Here is a 24479-nt window from a genome sequence, read left to right as displayed (position 1 = left end):
ATTCATGAGTGAATCGTGTTCATCGTACAATATGGCATGCCTATGAAAAGGGAACACATAAAGACAGTGACTAAAATACAGGAAACCGTCACGAATGAAACACTCAAACAATGCGTACTGACTAATCATGCGCATACACAATACTTCATGTGGGGGTTCCTTAGATCTTGACTCGAGAGCGAAGATCGATTCTTCGTGATTGATCGAATTTGCAATGAGGTTAGCTTCACTAGAAAAAGCATCAACTAAACCATCATCCTTGTGAACAATCACATCTCTATCCTGCAAAACATATGTGTCGTGCTTTGGAGAAGACAAGACTGAGGGAGTCTCCTTCTCCTGATTCTTTTCAATCTTCGCTTGCACATAGAAATGAGAGATGAAGAATGAGTTTTGGCTGATCCGATAGGACACAAGAAGTGACCTGAACGAGCTCGCTGCTGCTGTTGCTCACCATGGCCCTCGCGCTCCTGCCCCACCCCGCCCCCCCCCAAGTCCCTCCTGCTGCCGCTACCCCCCTGCTTGTTCTGCGTGCGCTGTCCCACCTCAAGCTGTGTGCAGCCCGCCCGCTAGTCCCCATCCCCATCTTTGCCCAGCGTGTCCTACGGGCTGCCTACCTGTTGTGCGCAGCCCTCAGCCCACTGCCAGAGCCCACCCCCTTCTGCCCTGCACGTCGTACTCAACAACCCCCCCCCCCCCCCCCTCCCGGCCTCGATTAGCCTCGCTCTCTTTCCTCCTACCTGTTTTTCGCCTTGCCTTTGTAGATAAGGAGCTTTGGCCCTACTTGGCTCTGTTGGGTTTGGCCTACGGCTGCTGTCCATGACATTACCCCTTCCTCTAGCGACGAGTTCCACGAGGAGCAGTGGTGTTCCTTGAGTTGGGCTTCCATGGATGTTGTTGATGGAACTCTTGGACTTTGAGAGATGCATGCTGTAGATTGTGTGCTGGTTCCAGGTTCGTTCACTAACATCATAGCCTTTCCAATGCACCAAGTACTGTAACTTGCCACGCGAAACTCGAGAATCTAGGACTTCTCGACCTCATATTCGTCATGTCCTTGAATCTCAACCGGAGGAGGTGGTTGTAGGACTCTTCTTGGGATCTTAGATGTGTGACAAGGTTCTAGGACTGAGACATGAAAGACCGGATGGATTTTCATGGAGGAGGGCAATCGGAGTCCATAGGTGACTGGATTGACTTGACAGATAATTTTAAATGGGCCAAGCCTTCGATAATCAAGCTTTTGACAGGGACGAGATGAACGCAGATCACGTCGGAGGAGCCACACTTTATCCCCTTCTTTGTATTTTGGATGTTGCATGCGATGGAGATCTGTACTTTCTTTATACTTGGATTGAGCTTTTTGATATGAATTGTAAGTTCTTTGTGAATTGCAGATACTTGTTGTATAAGATGAATAGCAGTTGGATTCTCGACTTGATAGTGTCTGTGGATATCCTGTTTGGGGTGTTGACCATAATTAGCAAAGAATGGAGTGTGATGGGTGGAGGCATGAAAACTGTAATTATAGGAGAATTCTGCTAGCGGTAGGAGCTCGACCCAATTATCCTCGTGATAATTGATAGTACAGCGGAGATACTGTTCCAAAACTTGATTTACTCTCTGTGTTTGTCCATCACTTTGTGGGTGATTGGTTGAGGAGAGGTTGATTTGTACTCCGAGTAGCTTGAATAAGCTTTTCCAAAAGCTAGAGATGAATTGTGGGCCTCGATCAGAAACTATGTCATCCGGTAATCCGTGATAACGATAGATATGCTGTAGAAAAAGTTTGGCCGTACCCTCGCTGGTGATGGTTTTAGTGGTTGGAATGAAGTGTGCCATTTTTGTAAACCGATCCACGACTACTAAAATGGAGTCAAATCCTTGTGACAAGGGTAGCTCTACAATGAAATCCATGGAGATGGATGACCATGGTTTAGTTGGAATGGGCAAGGGATGGAGTAACCCATGAGGACGATGACGAGGGGCCTTTGATCTATTGCAAGTGTCACAAGTGCCTACATACTCCTTGACAAGCTTCCACATTTGAGGCCACCAAAAGTCATGGGAGAGAAGCTCAATTGTCTTATTAACCCCAAAATGCCTTGCTGATGGAAGATCATGCCGTTGCTGAAGTATCTCCAAGCGTGTTGGTCCTGGCGGAATATAGAGAAGACCCTTATAGTAATTTAGTCCATCAATTTCTTGAAAGTCCTCATTAACCTCTTGTCCTTGTAGTTGTTGTCTAATATTCTGAGCAAGTGGGTCTTTGGCAATTTGCGTCTTCACCTTAGAAAGAAAAGTAGAATCTTCAGGAGCTTGGCTCATGGTGGCGTTTAGCTTAAGCTACTCAGGTTTCAAAATCACTGACTCTTGTTGATCAAATGCTGCGTCGCCTTCTCTAGGTGCAAGGTAGGATCTTCTTGATAAGGCATCTGGCTTAGCTTGTTGACGGCCAGGTCTATAAGAGATGAGAAAATCAAACCTTGATAGGATACCACTCCACCTGGCTTGGCGACGATTCAAGACGCGGGATGTCATGAAGTATTCCAAATTCTTGTGATCTGTATAGACAGTGATCTTATGAGGAGCTCCTTCAAGTAGATGACGCCAAGTGTCGAAGGAGTCGATGATTGCTAAGAGCTCTTTGTCATGGATTTCATAATTGATTTCTGCAGCTTAGAACTTGCGGGAATGAATAGCCACTAGATGTACTCGACCATCCTCTCCTACTTGGGATAGAATAGCGCCAAGGGAAAAATCTGAAGCGTCTGTTTCTAGGATGAAAGGCTTTGTAGGATCCGCGTGAATTAGAATGGGTGCGGTCGTGAAAGCTTGCTTGAGAGTCTGAAATGCTTTCGCGGCCTCTGAGTCCCAGACAAATTTATTATGGCTTGTCAACCTTGTGAGTGCTGTAACCACCTTGGAGTATCCCTGTATAAAGATACGATAAAAATTTGCAAATCCGAGGAATCATTGAACATCTCTTACCGAGGTGGGTGTCTTTCAATCAAGGATGGTTTGAACCTTCTTTGGATCCATGGAGATTCCCTTTTCAGAAATTACATAACCAAGAAATTCCACCTTAGATTGATGAAAGGAGACTTCTCCAACTTTGCATATAACCCTGATGCACGAAGCTTTTCAAGCACTAATCGTACATGGTGCTTATGCTCTTCTTGATCCTTGGAAAATATCAAGATATTATCCAAATATATTACCACAAAACAATCCAAATACTCCCGAAAGATATTGTTCATAAAATGTTGAAAAATAGCTGGGGCATTTGTGAGACCAAATGGCATGACGGTATATTCAAAGTGGCCATACCTTGTCCGAAAGGCTGTCTTTCATTTATCACCTTCTTTGATTCTGACTAGGTTATAAGCACCATGAAGATCTATTTTTGTAAATATTCTTGCCTTGCCAAGGCGCTCAAGAAGCTCTAGGATCAAGGGAAGGGGATAGCGATTCTTGATGGTGATCTTGTTTAGGCCGCTATAATCCAGGCACATTCGGAGAGTTCCGTCCTTCTTTTTTACAAAGAGTATTGGAGCTCCTGCTGGGGACTTTGAATGCCGTATGAACCCCTTAGCAAGATTCTTTTCCGTAATTCTACCAATTCATCTTTAGATAGCTTGTATATTGGGCCAAAAGGGGGTTGGGTTCCCTTTTGAAGCTCTATAGCACAATCATAGGGTCGATGCTCTGGTAAGAGGTCTACATTCTTCTTCTCAAAAACATCATTGTAAGATTGATATTGACGTGGCAATGCCTCCATGATTTTTGTTGTCGACGTGTCGGTTGGTGTTGCAAATATCAGGAAAGTTGGATACTTTTTGGTTGCATGCATGAAGACCTTGGATATATAGGCCTATTATGCCTTCCCTTCTTCTTTTGGACTTTTCGTGGTTCAATTCTCCGAGCCCTCCAATCGATATTGGGATTATGTAATTCAAGCCACAGTAGCCCAATAACAATTGAACTGCTTGGGCTTTGTATAATATTGAACGCTATTCTTGAAACATGCTCCTGCAATGTTACTTCTAAGGGGCGAGTTTCATACCTGACATCCCTTGAAGCGAGGGGACGACCATCAATGACTTCTACAGTTGCTGGATTAGACTTCTTCACAAGTGGTATGCCTTGTTCTTTTGCAAATTCTTTGTCCATGAAGCACGCCGTTGCGCCTGAATCTAGTAATTCTTCACAATCCATGTGCCTACCCGGCATATGGATCTTGACTGGTAGCATAAAACTTGAAGTGGAATTAGCGGAAAGAAAGAGACCTTTTTTTGCTTGTCTTTTGTCCAACCGGTCGGTCTCTATTGGGGTTGGACGTCCATGTTTTTCGAACACGTTGAGGCCATTGCACCATGAATCTTCATCCTTCTCTTCCTTGGAAACTGTTGAACTATGTGCCCCTGCTCTCCACAATACATACATAAGCCATTAATGCGTCGCCTTTGCTTCTCCTGGGATGAGAGAGGTTGAAACCGTGCTGAATCAATTTGCATGGCCTCAATGCTTGATTCATGGCTGTGTTGAGGTGTGTAGCCATTATGTGTCACTTCTGTTTGGGGTCGCAATGGTGCCCCAAGACGCCTCTCTTGTCTCCTCTCAAATAGTCGATTATCACATTCTATTGCTTGAGAGATGAACTCGCTTAAGTGTGTGAACCTTTGGCATAGTCAATAAAAGATCTTTTACGTCATCCTTTAATCCCCACCGAAATTGGCTAATAAAATATTCCTCATGCCAAGTCAGATCACAAGTGAGCTATTGAAATTTGGATGCATAGACGGATGCAGGTTTTGATCCTTGGCGGAGATTTCTAAGTTTGGTTTCAACAACCCTTGCTCTATCAGTATCCCCAAAGGTTGAAGAGAACTCCCGCACAAAAGCTTCAAAGTCATGAAGAAGAGGACATTCTTTTTCAAGTAAGGGAGCAAGCCAGGAGAGAGCCGTACCCGAGAGGAGGGTCCCAATAAGGCCTACTTGAGAGGCATCATCCGGATAACGCTCTGTTGCATTCGAATGGAGAGACGCACTTGTTGGAGAAAACCTCTAAACTTTGATCTAGTCCCATAAAATTTTTCAGGCATGCTGACCTTCGACTCCTTATGTTGTTGAGAATAGCTAGATCTTGCAGCTTGTGCTTGATGTGTGCTTGTCTCTTGAAGTTTTTGAATTTGACGTTGAAGATTTTGCAACGCCGGTCCCAATATTAGGGGTTGCCCTGCTTGAAGTTGAGCGTTACTCTCGCGAAGTTCTTGTAACTGAGCTTGGATGCTTTGCAATGCGTTGATGACACCTTCCATCGTCGGCTCCATGATGGCTTGAGAAGATTAAGAGATGGTAGTCTTGCCAAACTGTTATGAGCGTGTATAGAGCTAGAAGAGAGCAAGAGGAGGCGCTCACAATGTACAAGACCTTGGATTTGATGATAAGCTTAATATTGATTACAAGGCTTAATACTTTATTAAGAGAGCTAGATACAAGACTTGGATTACATGACTTGAGTACAAGACAAGGCTTGATTGCAAGGACAAGACTTGAACATAAGAACTAGAAGAGGGATTTCCTCATAGGAGCCTCACAACCGGTGTTGGCAAGAGTGAGGGGCTTGTGGCCCAAGACCCCTATTTATACTAGTGCTTGAGGAGGTTACTTGAGGAGGTTAGGACTTTCTAGGTTCTTCTTGAGATGGTTAGAATCTTCTAGAACCTTTTTGATCCTTCTAGTTCTTATAGAACCTTCTGGATCCTTCTTCAACTTTCTAAAGCTTTCCAGAAACTTTTAGATTCTTCCGAAATCTTCTCCAAGCTTCTAGAAACTTCTTGATCCTTCTAGTTCTTCTAGATCCTTCTTCAACTTTCTAGAGCTTTCCAGAAACTTCTAGATTCTTTCGGAATCTTCTCCATGCTTCTAGAAACTTCTAGAATCTCCTTGATACTTTTAGAACTTCTAGAATCTTCTAGATCCTTCTAGATTCTTCTAGAGCCTTCTAGCGATGATGTAGGCGATGATGCAGGCAGCGACTGACTCTCAAGCATCCATGACACTTGTCTAGAGGTCGTTCAGATACGGATTACTCCCCATCCAAACCGGCCTCAAAGATAGCGAGGTTGGTTGCTGTTGCAACATCTGTTTTCTCTCACTGACTCCATGAGGATCATCTCATGGAATGTGCAGGGATTAGGAGGGCCCTAGTTTCAGCGACAGAGGGGTCGGCTGCGTCAGGAGCTGCAGAGATGCCTTGTGGGTGCTGAGATTGACATTCTTATGCTGCAGTAGCATCATCTTTGTGAGAGCCACATTCGGCATTGTAGTCAGATTTTGCGTGGTCGCTATGAGACTTTTTGGTCAGCTGCTTTTGGACCTGGAGGCATCCAGGGTGGGATATGTATGACTATTGCGGAGTCTCTACAGCAGGCCATTGTGGGCAGAGGGATTATTGTGCCAGGTAGGGCTCAGTGGATCACTACGTAGGTTCAGGGTTGCCTTGTGGGCTTCCTGAACATATATGCGCTCAATGTGGCGAGTGCACGAGCAGAGTTTTGGTCACAGATTGTTGAGTCTCTGCCGCAAGCAGAGTAGTGGTGCATTGGGGGTGACTTCAACATGCTGGAGGACCTTCTGACAGGATTGGTGGTAGCCACGCTACTGTGCAAGGAGTTGAGCTGGCAGCTTGGGAGAGGTTTTGTATGACTGAGGGTTTCGGATGTGTGGCAACACTCTAGCTTTGTGAGGCCCCCAGACAGCCTGCCTTCTCTCGTTCGGACCACAGAGTGAGAGGAGTGAATCTATCGTGGATAGATCGCTTCTACACTAGTGACTTTTTCTGTGACTTGGGTGGGACAGTTGGCATCCTGGCAGGGACTTCCTTCTCGGACCATGCACCAATGATCCTCACAGTGACTGATAGGCAGAGGCAGGGGAGCACGATGCTACGCATCCTTGAGAGGGTCTTCCTGGACTCTGCACTCAGAGAGCGAGTAGAGGCTCTTTGGACAGAGAGCTTGGACATGCAGGATTCTCCTGCTGACAGAGTGGCCTCAGGTATTGCTCAACTTAGTCGACTCTTTCTTCAGGAGTCTTCGGCTCGCCTAGTTGCAGCGAGAGAGGAGGAGTAGCGTCTCCGACGGGGCGTTGCTTCCTTGCAGAGGATGCGGGAGCAGCATCGTGACAGTCCTTGGTTGGAGGAGCAGTTACAGCAAGCTCGCCAAGAGCTCGTCAGCACAGAGGAGAGGCACCATGAGTTTGCTTTCCATCGACAGGCATCTGAATGGACCCAGGTGGGTGACAGAGTGACAGGCGCTTTCTTTGAGGCAGTGGGACCCCGCCATACGCATGCCAAGGTCAGCCAGTTGAGGAGGCCCGACGGCTCAGTTGCTTTAGAGCCAGAGGACATGCGTGCAGTTGCTACTGACTTCTATCGTGATCTACTGTCTGTAGAGCCTCAGTCAGAGCATCTGGATGCATGCAAAGAGCAGGTGTGGGCACAAATGCCTTGTCTTGTGACTGAGGAGATGCGCCAGAGGCTTGAGTTGCCTCTTCAGCTAGAGGAACTACACACAGCTCTTAGAGCACTTCCCCGTGGTAGCTGTCCAGGTGAGGATGGCTTGACTCCCAGTTTTTTCTTGGAGCACTGGGACTTGCTTGGCCTTGATCTCTGTAGTGCTTTCCAGTACATCTTGCACACAGGGTCAGCATGAGTAAGGGTCCGATCTACCTCATTCCCAAGGAGGGTGGCTCCTTGGATGAGATTCGACAGTGGCGCCCCATCACCATCCTCAACTCAGCCTACAAAATTCTTGCCAAGGCTCTAAGTTTGAGGATCCAACCACTCCTAGAGAGCCTTATACATGGGACACAGACTGGTTTTGTCAAGGAAGATAGTATCCTTGACAACATCTTTACTTTTTGGGAGGCTTTTGCCCTAGCGAGGCTCCGTGGTGAGGATCTGGTGATTTTTCTTCTCGATTTTGAGAAGGCCTACGATAGAGTTGACTGGGACTTTCTGGAGGGCACTCTACGCAGGATGCGCTTCTTAGATGCTTGGATCAGAGGGGTGTCAGCTTTGTACAGACGAGCACACAGTCAGGTACTCTTATCAGGAGGTAGAGACGATCGTTTCATGCTTACACGTTCGGTCAGACAGGGCTGCCCTCTTACCCCCTTCCTCTTTCTATTCTATGTTGAGGCGATGAGCAGGTTTTTGGTGTTGCAGCAGGTTGGTTTGCGGGGCTTAGCACTTCCTATTCGGGGAGATGAGCTACTGGACGCTGAGTTTGCTGACGACTCAACCTTGTACTTGGATGGCCAGGAGGCCAACCTTCACAGGTGTGAGCAGGCTCTTGAGACCTTCTGTTGTGCATCTGGCGCATTGATCAATTGGAGAAAGACAGTGGCTTTCTCTGTTGGTAGTGCTCCTATGCCCGATTGGATGCCAGGTGAGGGTTTCAGGTGGATTCCCCCAGGGACTGCAGTTCGGTACTTGGGTTGTTAGGTTGGTCTGGACTTGTCTCCCGAGCAACAGATTGCTCCCCTCCTCCTGTCTATCAGGAGGAAGTTGTTACACTAGAGCTCATCACGACTTTCTTTGGCTGGCAGAGTAGTAGTGGCCAACCAGGTTTTGTTGGCGACTATGTGGTACATCACTTCTTGCTGGATCTTCTCGAGTTCTTGTATCATGCCAGATAGAGAGGTTGATCAGGAACTTCCTTTGGTCAGGACATGACACTCAGATAGCCCGAGCCAAAGTGGCTTGGCAGGTCATCACTCTTCCTTGTTCACAGGCAGGGCTTGGGATCATTGACCCAACACAGCATAGCAGAGCCCTTCTTGGGAAGTTCATAGTCAGAGGACTTTTTCCAGGTGAGGAGCCCTGGAAGGAGGTCTTGCTACAGCGGCTTCGTGCTAGTGTGCCTCAGGCTGGAGGCCCCTGGCGACCTTCGACCATATGGATCTTCACAGAGATGCGCAGAGTTGGTTTGAGCAGGAGACTGTAGGACCGCTTCGCTGTGAGTTTGCTTCGATCTTGGAAGCACTTGCTGGGAGGCCTGGAGCAACGACAGCCTACTTGCACGGAGGAGCGCCTACGACAGCCCCTTGTTTGGAACCCCATGGTTAGCACTCAGAGAGGCCACTTGGTTGGTCCAGCGCGCTCTTTAGGTGACTGGTTAGAGTTTTCAGGCTTGTCAGAGGAGTTGCAGGGTTTCCAGCTACAGGGCATGAGAGGGGTGCAGAGCATGTGCCAGGACATCTCAGAGGCAGTTCCAGCTGAGTGGCTCACACCTCTCGATCCAGTAGCACCCAGGTGGATGGGAGCCTTCACACGACTGGAGGTTCTCATCTCAGTCCGGGCCTACTTAGAGACTTCTCTCTTTTTTTTGAGTTACAGGGTGAGGGACGCTTACAGCGAGTTGCAGTAGAGGTGGCAGAGTGCTGTTTTCAGAGGATCCGAGTGGTGCATCTGTGGGAGGACTTGTGTCATCGATCCTGACCCAGTAGCTCTTGAGACTGGACATTGGAGACTGTGGGCTTGGGAGTGCTGTCCACTGGCACGAGTACAGTGGGATCCTGGTGAGTGGCTCTGGAGGGACCCTTTCTCTTCTGCAGACCACCCAGGTGTCCCTTTTTTTCAGTACACTGTTCGACTGGGACGTCACATTCTAGCAACACAGAGAGAGGCTCGCCCCGTTGCAGCACCTCATTGGCAGGAGGAGGGTCTCACAACTGAGTTCTTGGCAGCCTTTTGGGAGAGGTTATGGGACTCCAGACAGCCGAGGGCGAGTCACCTTGTTTCAGTGGCTGGTCGCACACAAAGCTACAGCAGTTGGGAGCTGGCTAGTGCATAGTGGTCTCTCGGCCGCATGTGCAGCTTGTGACCATCTTGTGGAGAGTCAGCTTCACTGTCTTTGGGACTGTCCTTTGGCACAACAGGTGTGGCTTTGTGTTCTTCGGTTGATGCCTGCTTTTTCTACGGCTCGACTGTACACTTGGGGAGCAGCTGCTTGGTCCACCCTCACGGACCCGGCACTTCAATTTGAGCTATCTTCCACCAGCAGGCTGATAGTGATGCAGGGGGGGCGACCTACACTCCAGCCTGCCACAGAGCTTGCTCCACAGGAGTGATGCAGAGTGAGAGAGGAGTGTTGGGAGCTCATCAGTGGCGTGACACTCTGGTTCATTTGGCGGGCCCGTTGCTTCCGCATCTTTGAGGCTCGCCCTGTGCCACCAGCAGAGACTGTTCGCGATCTTTGGCTAGAGCTGATCCACACTCTAAGAGGACAGCTCGAGAGACTACAGGGCAGCTCCGACCGCATGTGGGAGCGCAGAGAGGCTTTCCTTCGACTCTGGCGTCGTGGACCTTTCTACACCATGGTCCAGGGTGTACTCAGATGGCACTACCGACCACCTGTGTGGCTTTTACTTCCTCCCATCTCTTGATTTAGCCTCTTTGTACAATTGATGTTTTTTCATTGGGAGAGTCTCCCCATCATGCTTGTTTTAGCTCTCTCTCGCAGAGATGGTTGTAGCCCTATGGGCAGTTTCATTAACTAATAGAAGGATCTTTTTCTCGGAAAAAAAACATGAGAGATGAAGAATGAACAACTTCCTCCCCACGAATGACAATGGGAGAGTCACTTTTGGCATTGAAAGTAAAATATTGTACGCCCAATCAATGAGAGGGTTATGCTCACGAAACCATTGAATGCTAAGAAGCATATCACATCCTTAAAGAGGAGACACTACAAATTTTCTACGGAAGGACACTTATTGAACCGTGTTATTCATCAAGGCACTCTTGCGTGATGAGAGAGTCCATACCGGGAGCGAAGCCAGACACCTCGAAAGGAGATGTCTTGCTAACCTCCAAGCGGGCTCTTTCGACAAGAGAGTCACTAATCACATCATGCATACTGCCTGGATCAAACAATATGACAAAACACTGACCCTTTACATGACCATAACACTTAATGAGAGACTCATCAATGGGAGGATCATGAGAAATTTGGGTCACACTCGTGTTCTCATTTATGGCATTAACAGAGGATGTGGGTTCTGTGGGTTCTTTAGATTCGCTAGATTCAATCTTAGGACATGTTTTCTTTATATGACTCTTGACGTGACAATGATAACATCGACCTTCCTTAGAGAAAATGCTTTGTTCTTTTGAGGTGATGTATCCTCCTCGAATTCCTTGTGCTGTTTTTTCATATGGGGTGAGCTTAGGTTTAGCAATTGTGTTAGCTTTACCCTTAGATTCATTGTGTGAGTTCTTTTCTGAGAGACTAGAGGAAAATTGGTTAGAAGAGTTACCATTCTTACCGTTCCGGGATTCTGAGGAGTCTGAGAGGTACTTTGAGAAGTCTTGGTCTCCTTCAGCTTTCCCTTATTGTGCTTCATGTCATGTGCGAGAGCAATTGCTACCGCCTTGTTGAGATTGATTGGATCGAGTACCTCGACATCATACTTGATATACTCGTCCAATCCATAAAGGAATGCCTCCTTGCGCTCATCATCTGATTTGTGTAATTGGGTGCCGAGCTGCAAAACACGATTAGAGAAAGTCATAACTGGCAAACCATTTTACTTGAGGTTGTGCCAATTGTCTTTCAACCGTGCTAGGTATTGTGGTGGCATAAACCGTGCCTTGAGCTTGTCTTGGAAGTCGGCCCAATTGAAGGAAAGGGGCACGCCTTCGTTGGCTTCCTCTAGGTGCGCGGCCAACTGTGTCTCTTGCCATGGGTGGTACCAATTAATGGCATCACCGGCAAGATACATGGCTGCCGTCAAAACCTTGCTATTCCCTGTCTTCTTAGTTGTCGCAAAGTAAGCATTAAATTGATGCAACCAAGAATGAATAACACTAGCATCCATCTTACCGTCATACTTACTGAACGTGATCTTCTCTGTGACGGGGTTGTTGGAGTTCGAGTCTCTGCTACTTGATGAACTACCAACATCTTTGATCGGCTCGGGTCTCGAGGTAAGTACCTTGTAGGACCAACTCTTGCATGCGTTGGTCTCTCTGTGCCTCATGCTCTAACTCCAAGGCCGCTCGTTTGTCTTTGGCTGCCAAGCGCACTTGCTCGCGCTCACACTCCAAGGCTAACCATCTTTCTTCGCGCTCGCGATCCAATTCTACCTTTCTTTCTTCGGCCGCCAAGCGTGCTTGCTCACGCTCACGCTCTAAGGCTTCGGCCGCCAAGCGCGCTTGCTCACGCTCACGCTCGAAGGCTGCCGTTCTTTCTTCGCGCTCGCGCTCCAAGGCGGCTTTGCGCTTGTCGTATTATCATGTCCATCATCGTCTTGACCAAAGCCTCCATAGGATTTGGTGCAATCCTTGGCGTAGATGGGGAAGGGGGAGGGTCGGAGAAACCCTCCTGGTGGGGAAAATTCTTCTTCGCCACCTCCATGCTCATCACCTCCATGCGAAGTATCCATTCCGCTTCGGGCGATGACCGTACATTGAAGTCTTGAGTTCTTGAGTTCACGAGGAACTTGGGTTCTTGTAGTTCTTGGGTTCTTGAGTTCTTGAGTTCTTGAGGTTCTTGAGAGTCTTCTTTAGCTTGCAATCCGTGTTAGAGAAGGATCTTCTCTTACCCGAGCTCTTCTCTTTCCTGCGGGCACACCCCTTGGTTGCCTTGCGCTCACACCAAGATTGCTTTTTCCCACCTCACGTCGATTGGCCGGCTGCTAAGTGCACGGTCCGCTCTCAATGAGTGAAAAGAGGCACAAGGGGAGGCCGGATAAGCCCTTCTTTCTTGGGTTACCTTTCACTCTTCAAAAACATGATTAGGAATCGACACGCCCAAGTGGACTTGGGTTACATGCGACCGCAACAAGCAAAAACAATTATGTGGTTCTTTCCTTGAGTGATATAAAACACTGCCAAAGCTCTGATACCAGCGTTAGGTGCAACGGAAGTGAATGTTGAACTTTGCTCAAGATGAGTGCTCCAAACTGTGCTCAAGGGTTCTTTTTACTTACGGAAGGGAAAGCGTTCCGTTCCTTTAGTGAGAGAGTGCAAATGGTTGCAAACGAAGTGGATAAACACTGTGAATGAAGATGCTGAGACTGAGAGATAGAGAGAGAGAGAGAGAAGAAATACGACACCAGAATATTGTCAAACCCTCCTCCAAGGGCCTCACTCTCTATGGCGAGAGAGGTCTATGCTATTGATTGCACAATCTGGTACAATGGTCGTAATGCAATGGACTTGCCGACGATGTCAACAATGATGACGACGACGACGAGACGGGCTGAAATCTGAAAGCGCTAGGGGTTGATATCTGCAAATCTTGTATCTGCTGAATTCTGACTCTATGTCGGTGATGACGGTGACGATGACGACGCGACGACAATGCGCTGAAAACGCAAATTTTGAAATCTGCGAATAGGGGGCTGAATCTGCAAACGCTGGCTGATCTGACTGTGCGGCGAGGACCTGCTGCGGGAAGGTGAGATCTGCGAGGTTTGGGGGCTGCGGTATGGAAATTAACTGCTGAAAATGCAAAACGCTGATGCAAGTGAAGGTTCCGTCGTTGGGAATCTGCAAAACACTGATGGTAGTCTGCAATTGCAAAAATGCTGGGGGTTGACTTGTTGTCGGTTGCAAAAACGCTAGGGAATTTGATGTGAATCTGCTAACTCCAGGCTGATCTGCAAGTTGCAAAACGCTGGGGCTGATCTGCAAATGCTGAAATTGCTAGGCTATCTTGATGGCTGAAAAACGCTAAGAGTTCCTGCCGGGGGTCTTGCTGAGAAGGTGCACTGCCAAACACTTGGCTCCCTACTACCTCTTCTGCCAGAAAGTGTCAGCGCTAGCTTTCTTATATATTTGTTTCCCAACAAAGTCACTTAATAATAATAAGTGAAAATGGCTAAAATAGGAAAAATGGGTTCTATGCACTGTAAAATGCTCATGATGGTAATGTTGATGATCATGCTGTGTGCAACCAGAGAATATGCAACTACTCTTAAGTGCCAGGACATGCACGGCCTGCGAACAGACTCACAAAGGTGCCAGAACACTTCCTAAGCTGAACTGAACCCTACTCATGAAGTAGCTTGTCCACATGCACATAGGGTTAATGTGCACGTGACAGATAGTAACAAGATTTAGTCAATCCCGACATCTGCTAGAGATCGGTGAGATCTGGATGTGATTGCTAAATACGTTACGATGATCATGATTCTCATCAATTCTCATCAAAGATCTTGATGGTGTAGTGATGTGAATGTTCTGTGAATGTCGTCTTCGCGCAAGTATTGGATATGTGTTGTCTAGTGCATCGGTACTTAGAGTCAATGTCTACTGAATTAGTTACTGGCTTATACTGGTTTTGCAAGCGTAATCGAGGGCGATTACATTTCTTTCAAGAGGGGGGTATGTCACAAAGTGATGACGTGGCATGACCTAAAGGACAGACTCCAGACAGAAAGAGGTCAGAGCCCCGATGAAAGATGCTTAAGAAGTTGTGACAACTTGTAGAACCATTCCGAGAGGTCAAAAATGAAAGGAGTAAAGAAATACCGAACGGGTCGCAACTCTTTGGTGCCAATCTCTCTGGGCTCGAAACTTCACTGTGCCGTGTCGCCTCTCTGTCGCCTCTCTCTAAGTTTTGCTCAGTTCTTTCAGTTTTCCTAGTGTGTTGTGGAAGATTCCCGACTTGGTGTGTCCAAGTGTGCTACACCTAATAGCTCTGCATTTGGATACTCACATCATCTCTGTGTGGATGCCCCGAGGAAAAAAACACAAGAAAGGTCTCCTTGCTACCCATCACTCGCATGGTGGTGCTGCCCCAAGGCCGGTGGCTAGAGATGTGCTGGGTTGCCCAAAAACGCTAGGAAGGCTACTCCCAAAAACGCTAGGAGCTGCCCACCTCTACCCAACTGTCACCTCAGCGCTGCTCGCTAGGGACGCCCTGCCTATTTGGGCTTGTGCACATTGCCTCCCAATGGTACCCCTGCCCTGCATGTATAGCCCAAGAGGTGCTGATTGGCCAGCACCTCTTGGGCATGTGCACACTGCCTCCCAATGGTACCCCTGCCTTGCATGTATAGCCCAAGAGGTGCTGGTTGGCCAGCTGTTCACCAGTCCCCACAACCTTATAAATGGGAAAAACAGGAAATAGGGCTATAGGGAAAAAGCGAGGCATGGCTGGGAAAAATACTCCCAGCCTGTAGGAGATTGATTTCCATGGAACAAAGCCAAAACCCAGAGCTAAACATGGCTAGACACGAGAAAACAACCGCACTTTGGCCGGGCACAGCCACAAAACAGCCCTCACTCCCTAACACCTGACCTTGGGAGAAACTACGACTGACCGGGCGAATCTATAGAGATGCCATGACTAGGTACAAAAATAAAATGAAGTAAAGTGAAAGACTAAAGACTAAAACTAAAAGACTAAAATCATCATCATCATTGTCAATGCCCGAGGATGCCCGGCATTGGGCGTTGTCCAAGAAAGTATTGCATCGGTTGCTGAAGAGCTTCGTCAATGTTCGCCTCTGCAAATAGTCGTACTGGGCGTCTCCCACATCATGCTAAAATAGTCCTGATCCTCTCGTGAACCCTCCATAGAAATGAAATGAAATGTTATATTAACGTCTTCAAAAGGCCAGAATGACCTATGAGACCAAACTGATACAAAAGTGGTGAATCTGTTACAATGTCTGGGTACCTTAGTACTAAAGTACTAAGTGTGAAAAGTGTGAAAATAAATGTGAAAAACTAAATACAAAGTATTAAATAAACTTCTTATGAGCCTTCTGGGTGTTTGGCTAGAATGCTTCTAATCCTTTGTTGTAGTCTCCTCCGGTGAAGTGTGCTTCTGCATCTCGGTCGTGGTCGTCTCGATTTCCTAAGCTCAATCGCCCTGTCAATGAGGGTGCCTTTCGTATGAATGTGGGTACTCCTTTGTGCTGGCTGCTGCCCTCTTGCTTCTCCTTCCACTCCTGCTTCTCTCGATCCGAAGAAATCTGTGATCTGCCTCTGAGGCTGTAGTGCTCTTTGTCTTCTCATTAGATTATCCCTGTGCCGATGTAGTTCCAGTAGGTACAAGCCTAAGCATCTTTGATCTTGGTATTGCATAACTCTATCAAGAGGTCCAAATCCTTCTTTAAATAGGCAATGGAAGTGCCCACGTATCTCATAGTATACGGTGCAATGGCATATGTAGTGTAATTCTGTCTCCGGCTCCATTCCGCATAACTTGCAAATTCTGCTCTCACGTGGGATTCCCCTAAATCTGCCAAATTCAATTTCCAACTGGTGTGAGGATGTACGAATCTGACCAATAGCACATCTCAAACCATGAGACAGGTGGGTATCCATGTAGCTCGGGCGAATCACAAATCCATCTTTAGATAGCTGTAGGAAGTTTTCTTTGTAGTCGCCGGTCGGCCATCTTCGTGCCCAATTCTTGTGTAGGGTCTACCCATGTCCTCTTAGTATCCAGCTGTATAAGATCCTGACGGATGATTTTATTAATCTCCGTTCGTGTAATTGCCGGTGATGGAGCCTCAAGAGAGTATTGGAAGGGGGGTAATCTTTCCATACTGAACCCGTGTCTCTGAAACCAAGAGGACAGTTGTGCATACCAGCATGATGTATCCCCTTTCATTGCTAATTGTCGAGAGGATTCGAGGGCCACTCTAGTGTATCGGCAATTATTTGTATCCCACAAAGCATGTATAAAGGACACTGATCTGGTAAGAGCTTCAATTTCTATCGGAGGGGCAGCTATTTCCGCTCGGGTAATCGCGTGTGGTATGGAGGCCTTGGCTCTAATCATTCGGGAAATCATAGATACCAAAGGTCTCTCCATTGACTTCCAATTATCCTGATCCACAGATGGTCCCCAAATCTGGACCCCATAAAGCATAGCTGAAGCCACCACAATATCAAAGAGCCAAAGTTTTGTTCGTGGTTCCTGAAACTACACTTGTGAACACATCCTCTCCAACCCTCCCAAGGCCGCAGAGGCTCTGGACAATCTAGCATCCGCTGCTTTCGTAAGAGTAAACTTCGGTCTTGCAAATACCACACCAAGGTATGTGTATGCATCTGTGTACTCTACTGTATCCTGGCCATATGCAAATGTAGGTGCCGATCTCCTAACCCACTGCGGTGTGGTGTTAAACACCATAACTTTGGTTTTACCCAAGTTTACCGACAGTCCACTGTCCTCCGCAAATTTATGTAATGCATCTAGCTGCCTCTGCATTCCATCTGGTGATTCTGCTATCAATACAATATCATCTGCATACAACAACAAAGGGATCCATGACCCTGCAAGTTGAGCACCTCTGTCACTCTCTCTATCAATGTAATCTGATACCTTATCTATGTACATACCAAATAAAGTAGGGGACAATGGGCATCCCTGCTTTACTCCAACGGTGGAATGAACAATGTCGGAATCCCCTTTTGGAGTACGTACATAACCAGTTACTGACCCGTATAAGGCCATGATCCCCCAAATAATCTCTTTGGGGACCCCTAACTCTTGCATCCTACACATCAATCTGGCCCTTGGTACTGTATCAAAAGCTTTCCGGAAATCCACAAAGCAATAATACATCCTTATCCCGCTTGCTCTTCCTTCCTCAATAATGGCTCTGAGCGTAAGAATATGATCTAAAGTGGAATATCCTCTCCTGAATCCAGCTTGTCCTGTTGCCCTTATGCCCTCATTCTCTGCCCATCTACTCAATTTTTGTTCAAGAATGGATGCGTACAGTCGGGTCAATGTGTGACCTACCATAATGGTACGGTAGTTCCCGGGTATCATAGGATCCCCTGACTTGAAAATAGGTACGATAGAGAGAGAGAGAGAGAGAGAGAGAGAGAGAGAGAGAGAGAGAGAGAGAGAGAGAGAGAGAGAGAGAGAGAGAGAGAGAGAGATGAAATGAAATGAAATGTTATATTAACGTCTTTAAAAGGCCATAGTGACCTATGAGACCAGAAAGTTACAAGGTGGTGGATCTGATACAAAGTCAGAGTAACAAAATAACATAACCACATTACAAAACAAAGATATATACTATGGGATCCTAGATTGGTCAATGTGAACTAAGCAAAAAACTAAGCAAAAACTAAGCAAAAATGGGCGGCTTGTTGGGATAGCTGAATCACAAGAGATCTAGCATCTGTCGTTGGCGAATCTCATCAATTTCCTCCATGGTTAGTAGTCTGACCGGGCGTCGTGCATGCCTGGCCAGCGTGCTCCGAATCTTCTGACGTAGCCTCCGTCGATGCTGTGTAGTCCTTCGTAGTCGTGGGCGCCTGGATTTCCCCAGTTCAATCGCTCGGTCGATCAGTGTGCCTCTGGTGTGAGACGAGGGGGAGCTCTGTTGTGGGAGTGGCTCTTGCGGCTGCCCTGTGTCTGCTCTGAAGAAGTCTGTGATCCGTGTTTGAGACTGGCTAGCCTCGCAATTTATTAGGCTATCTCTGTGTCTGCGCAGCTCGAGTAAGAATAAACCCAGGCATCTCTGATCTTCGTATCCCATGACTCTTGAGAGTGGTCCAAAACCCTCTCTGAACAAGCAATGGAAGCGGCCTCGTATCTCATAGTAGACGGGGCAGCGGCATGTATAATGCAGCTCTGTCTCAGGTTCCATGTCACACAAGGGGCATGTCCTGGCCTCTGGTGGTACGAGAAATGAAATGAAATGTTATATTAACGTCTTCAAAAGGCCAAAGTGACCTATGAGACCAGGAAGTTACAATGCGGTGTATCTGATATCAAGTCAGATTAACAAAATAAATTAAACTAGACTAGGGACAACAAGATATAAATACTGCGGAATCCTAAACTAAGCGGATAGGTGTGAAAGGCGAGAGGCGTGAAACGTGTGAACTGAGCTATACAATGTGTAGACAATTTGGGAGGGAAGTAGAGATCTATCTGCATAGAGATCCATCTTCATCTGCACTCTGGACGACGAAAAAGTATGGCTCGAATCCTTTGCTGTAGCCTCCTTCGAAGCTGTGTAGCTCCTCTTCTCCATCGGGGTCGTCTAGATCTCCCTAGCTCAAATGCACGGTCTATGAGAATGCCAGTAGTGCGGGTAGACCTCTCCACTGTTGGTTGCTCCTCTGTTTGTTCTTTTGGGTGTTCAGTATCTAGTGTAAAGAAATCTGTGATCTGTCTCTGGGGTTCTCTCTCTTCAGCTCTCCTCAGTAAAGTTTCTCTATGCCTGTGTAGCTCAAGTAGATAAAGCCCAAGACATCTTTGATCCTCATAACTCATGACCCTAGATAGTGGCCCGAAACCTTCTCTGAATAGACAATGAAAACAGCCTCGTATCTCATAGTACATTGTGCAATGACATGTAATGTACCTCTGTCTTTGGCTCTAGAAGGCATAAGCGGCATATCCTGCTATCTGCTGGTGTCCCTCTGAATCTGCCAGTCCCAATCTCGAGCTGATGTGAGGACGTGCGTATTTGGCCAATGGCACATCGGACACCATGAGAAAGATGCTTGTCCATATAACTAGGTCGAATCACAAACCCATCCCCTGTGAGGTGGAGAAAATGCTCTCTATAGAAAGCCGTCTTTGTGCCCAACTCCTGTATCGGCTCTATCCATGTCCTCCTTGTGTCCCGCCGAATCAAATCCTGACGAATGAGTCTATTAATCTCTACCCGCGTCAAAGACCTCAAGGGTGCTTGTAGAGAGTATTGAAAAGGAGGCAACCTGTCCATGGTGAAACCATGTGTCTGAAACCATGATGCCATCTGTGCATACCAGCATGATGTATCCCCATTAAGAGCTAATTGTTTGGAGGACTCTAGAGCCACCCTGGCATATCTGTCTCTGGTAGTATCCCACAGACTATGTACAAAAGAAACTGATCTAGTAAGTGCCTCAATCACCATAGGGGGAGCAGCTAATTCCGCTCGAATGATATCATGTGGTACGGAAGCCTTGGCTCTAATCAGCCGACAGATCATAGATACGAGGGGCTTCTCCATACGCCTCCAACCCTCCTGGCCTACAGAAGGTCCCCAAACCTGCACCCCATATAACATAGTAGAGGCAACCAGAGTATCAAAGAGCCATAACTTTGTCCTAGGTTCCTGGAACTGAACCTGTGAACACATCCTCTCCATTCCTCCCAGAGCCGCACCAGCTCTGGTTAGTCTAGTCTCTGCCGCTCTTCTCAAGGAAAATCTCGGCCCAGTAAAGACTACCCCCAGGTAAGTGTATGCATCTGTATACTCCACAATCTCCTGACCATATTTGAAAGTAGGTACTGATCTCCTGACCCATTGCAGTGTGGTGTTAAACACCATAACCTTGGTTTTACCTAGGTTTACACACAATCCACTATCCTTTGCAAAACTGCGAAGTGCATCCAACTGTCGTTGCATACCTTCTGGTGAGTCGGATATCAGCACAATATCATCAGCATATAGCAACAATGGGATCCACGTCCCTGCCAGTTGTGCACCCCCGTCACCCTCTCTGTCGATGTAATCAGACACCTCATCAACATACATACCAAATAGAGTAGGAGACAATGGGCAGCCCTGTTTCACTCCAATAGTAGAGTGAACTAGTTCACATACCCCTTCCGGAGTGCGTACATGTCCCATCATTGATTTGTACAAAGCCATAATCCCCCAAATCACCTCTATGGGCACCCCCATCTCGTGTAATCTGCGCATCAATCGAGCTCTTGGTACCATGTCAAATGCTTTACGAAAATCCACAAAGCTACAGTAGATCCGTCTCCCATGTGCTCTGCCCTCCTCAATGATGGCCTTGAGTGTCAGAATATGATCAAGAGTGGAGAAACCCCTCGTGAAGCCGGCTTGACCTTTCGCTCGTACACCCTCGCCCTCTGCCCAATTACTCAAGTGTTGCTCCAGGATAGATGCATACAACTGTGCCAATGTGTGTCCAACCATAATAGTGCGGTAGTTCCCGGGCTCTGTAGGGTCACCAGCCTTGAAGATGGGCACAATATTAGACAACCTCAAAGTCTCAGGTAATCCCTCACACATGGCACGATTGAACAACACTGCGAGAACCTCCATCAGCATATCCCTGGCATGTATAAAGTGCTCCGCTACTAGACCGTCATGATCATATGCCTTTCCGGTCTTCATCCTGTCAATGGCCCTTTGTACCATCTCAGGAGTAAAGAAAGTGCTCGTAGCTGGGCAAGGCTTGGTAGGGTCTGGAAGGGGTTCCTGTCTAGGGACCGTATATAATGATGTCGCATATTGGCCCCACACCTCAGGTGAAGTAATCACTGGGGGAGGGGAGTGTTCATGGAAGAGTCTCCATGCCTCTCCTGAGTCCCTACTCAAGAACATCTGATACAAGTCTCGCTCCATCTGAGCTAGGTAAGCTCGCTTCTTCCGTCGCACAAGGCGTCGGAAAGCAATCCGAGACTGTCTGTAAGTGATGCCTCCTAAAAGAAGATCCCTCTGAAGCTGGGCTCTCATCTCTCTGCACTCCTCATCATACCAACTATTCTGGGGCATGCTCCCAGAATGTCGTCTCTTGCCCGGCTGAGTGTGTGGGTATGCCACTGATGCAGCCCCATGCAGTGTCTTAGACAGTAGAGTGGTGCACTCTTCCACTGAGAGGCATGTACCATTTGTGCCAGCTGTGCCTTCCAATAGACGGTCCCAGATCTCCTCTGAATAAACGAAATCAATCTCCGGTGTAAATGTATAGCGGGTGTGTGACCTGCCTCCTGATGTCTGGGTTGTACTATACTGAAATTTAACGGATAGTGTCAAGAGAGCATGATCTACTGCTATGCCCACTGGCCTGGCTCCCACTGTGAAGTCCTGAATGCAGGGTACAAAGCTCGGTTGTGTCATAACATAATCCACTGTACTGGCCCCATGTCTATGTGGAAAGGATGTGAAACCGGCTGCTCCAGGAAATCGCTGTAAGCCATTAAGTATGGTTAATCCATGTGTAGTCGTCATTTCCATGAGGTATCTCCCATACTCCGTTTGCTCTCTGTCATCTGAGCATCTGTCAAGTCCCAACTCGCCCACATCCAGCTCTCTAAGCACCTCATCTGAAGTGTTGTAGAAGACTGTCTGCGAGTTGCCCGTTCGGGCATTAAAGTCCCCTAGGAGAATGATATCACCATCCCTAGAGAACTCCCAAATGTCATCATCTAGGATAGAGAAAGGCGACTGCCCTCTGGATGCGGCATACATTGATGTACTGGGATGAAAGTAACATATGGCAATATATTGGAATCGACCTGTGTCAGCTCTCAGTCTCACCCACATATATTTAGCATGATCATCTCTTCGTACAATATGCAGTAATGGTTGTAGTTCCTCTCTGAACTAAAATCACCACCGGTCCATCTCTGTAGAAGGCTATCTTTCCCTTCTCCCTTGCCGCTGTAATCTCTGGCATTACCTCTCTCATATGTGCGAGCTGTGAGAGAGTCAGGTCATCACCGAGGAAAAAACCTGTCTTTTTGAGAGTAGGCCTCTTCCTCAAGAATTCCTTCTTCTCTTCCAACGAGGGGAAGCGTAGTATGAGAGCTCTCCCCTTTGAAGACTCTCCCGTGCCATCACTTTTCTTACCTACCCTCCATGCCTTTGTGTGCAAAGGCTTCTCCATCCCCATCATGGATGTAAGGCTTGTGACCTCTTTCTCCACATTGTTTATGTCCTTGAGACCGGTCACTCTCACATGCAATGCTCGCATCCGCCTTCTTTGTTCCTCTTCGAGAGTCATGTTGATAATCGTCGGTGTACAAGGAGTTTCTTGACCTTTCCCTTTCTTGGCGACCGCAATCCATTTTTCAGCCTCGTCTGCCTTTTTCTGTGTCCTTGTTATCATCTCCGCCCATGAAGATGTCTTTGCCACACTCAGTTTCTCTTCCTCTGTGATCATCCTTACTTGTTCCTTAATTTCCTCGATTTCATCTATTACCAAGGGTTGAAATTCGCCTTCCTCTAATCCATTGCTTACTCTATCAGCAAACTCTTGTTTAAGGGCCGAGACTTCTTTTTTGAGTGCCCGTATCTCGGCGTTTGGGTTCTCCTCTTTGAGGGCTGAGACTTCTTCTTTGAGTGTCCATATTTCTGCTTTAAGGCTCTCTTTCTCCTTCTTCCATTGTGCGCCTTCATTGAAGACCATCTGAAGGAGGTTGGCCTTCTCCTTCCACCATCCTTCCATCTCTGTTTTCCACTCCTTCATTTCCCTCTCCATCAGCGCCATCCGCTTATTCGTGAGCATGAAGGTTGCCTTTGCTCTTGGCTTGCAAACAGGTGAGACATTGGCGGCTTCCGTGTCCTGTGCAGGGTCTTCTTCAAGTGTGACAGTTTGTGCAACATCCATCAAGCATTCATGGCCTTGACGTTGATCCATTACGGTGTGGCTCAAAGAATCATTTTCCATTATAAAATTATAAAATTCAAGCTGACCTGCCGGGGCTGCGCGCTCTGTACGTTCTCAGTCATTGCAGTCCGCCATGTGTTCAAAGATGGGCGCACTGCTGCACAGAGAGAGGGATTAAAGTCCTGACGATGCTCCTGCTGTGGTGCCGCGCGAACAGAGGGAGGCTGGGCTGCTGCTACAGTCCCGCGAGGGAGGTTGGGCTTGCTGCTACAATCCCGAGAGAGAGAGAGAGAGAGAGAGAGAGAGAGAGAGAGAGAGAGAGAGAGAGAGAGAGAGAGAGAGAGAGAGAGCTTTCTCATTTACAGGTTTGTGAAGTTTGAGGATCAAAAGCGTTCTCTTGTAAGCAGGCTGATGCAGCACATGCTTGTGCATATATTTTTCAAAGTTCCTTACAAAAATATTTTCATCCTTAGAACCGAAGAAGGAAAACCATATCTGGTCTGTTATTATCTCTGCAGCCTGTCAGTTTCGTTAAAGCAATTTTAAGTAGTGTTTTGAAGAGCCTCAGTTAAAGCATTTAACTGGTTTAGGACTCCCTGTGATTTTTGTCTTTGTCAATTTAATATCTTGTTTATTTTTGGTAATGTCAAGTCAACAGCTTAAACAATCTCATTTTTGCTTGCCTTCGATTTCAGGTAAAGTCTAGGCAATTTTAATTTCAGAGATCTCTACAGATTGTCCCAGGTTGCTTATCCTAGATTGTTGAAACCTACCACTGGCCTCAGTCTTTTCTTGTGTAAAGTTTTAAGCCTTCCTAGTTGCAACAGAAAGATGTAGATGCTGGCTCAAGTATGATTTGGGTTTGAAGTAGGGCAAAACAAACTGCCAAAGGTTGGTTTGACATAGAGATTATTATCGTCTCTTTAACTGGTGCCTTTTCCAGTCTATAGTATCGTTAAAGGGAGAAACGCCCATGGAATTATATGCATTGGATGCTGAAACCCCATTCTGTGATATGTAGTGATGAGGACTAGTTAGATAATAACAGTATGTGTTAATATGCCGCTGGTGGGGACACAAGCCTGTAAGGTAATGAACTTCTTCTTTGCTTTATTACATT

The 24479-nt window shown here is 47.1% G+C and overlaps 2 protein-coding genes across 3 annotated transcripts in view; one reads left to right on the top strand and one right to left on the bottom strand.

The window, feature by feature from the left end:
- The window catches only part of LOC147428176 (uncharacterized), a 121697-nt gene that overhangs the window by 39762 nt on the left and 57456 nt on the right, over positions 1 to 24479 (top strand). For both annotated transcript variants that reach the window (XM_086496593.1, XM_086496592.1), the window contains exon 2: positions 23725 to 23857. In XM_086496593.1, the coding sequence (XP_086352719.1) occupies positions 23725 to 23857 (133 nt within the window). The remainder of the gene's footprint in view (positions 1 to 23724; positions 23858 to 24479) is intronic.
- LOC147428177 (uncharacterized) lies at positions 22307 to 23197 on the bottom strand. Its single transcript, XM_086497763.1, has one exon. It carries the CDS (start codon positions 23195 to 23197, stop codon positions 22307 to 22309), a length of 891 nt encoding a protein of 296 aa, XP_086353889.1.

The sequence above is a fragment of the Adiantum capillus-veneris genome, chromosome 23, assembly GCF_014529385.1.
Source record: "Adiantum capillus-veneris isolate H3 chromosome 23, ASM1452938v2, whole genome shotgun sequence".
Taxonomy (NCBI): Eukaryota; Viridiplantae; Streptophyta; class Polypodiopsida; order Polypodiales; family Pteridaceae; genus Adiantum; species Adiantum capillus-veneris.
Note: the sequence above shows the minus strand (reverse complement) of the source record. Positions and strands in the feature narration are given on the sequence as shown.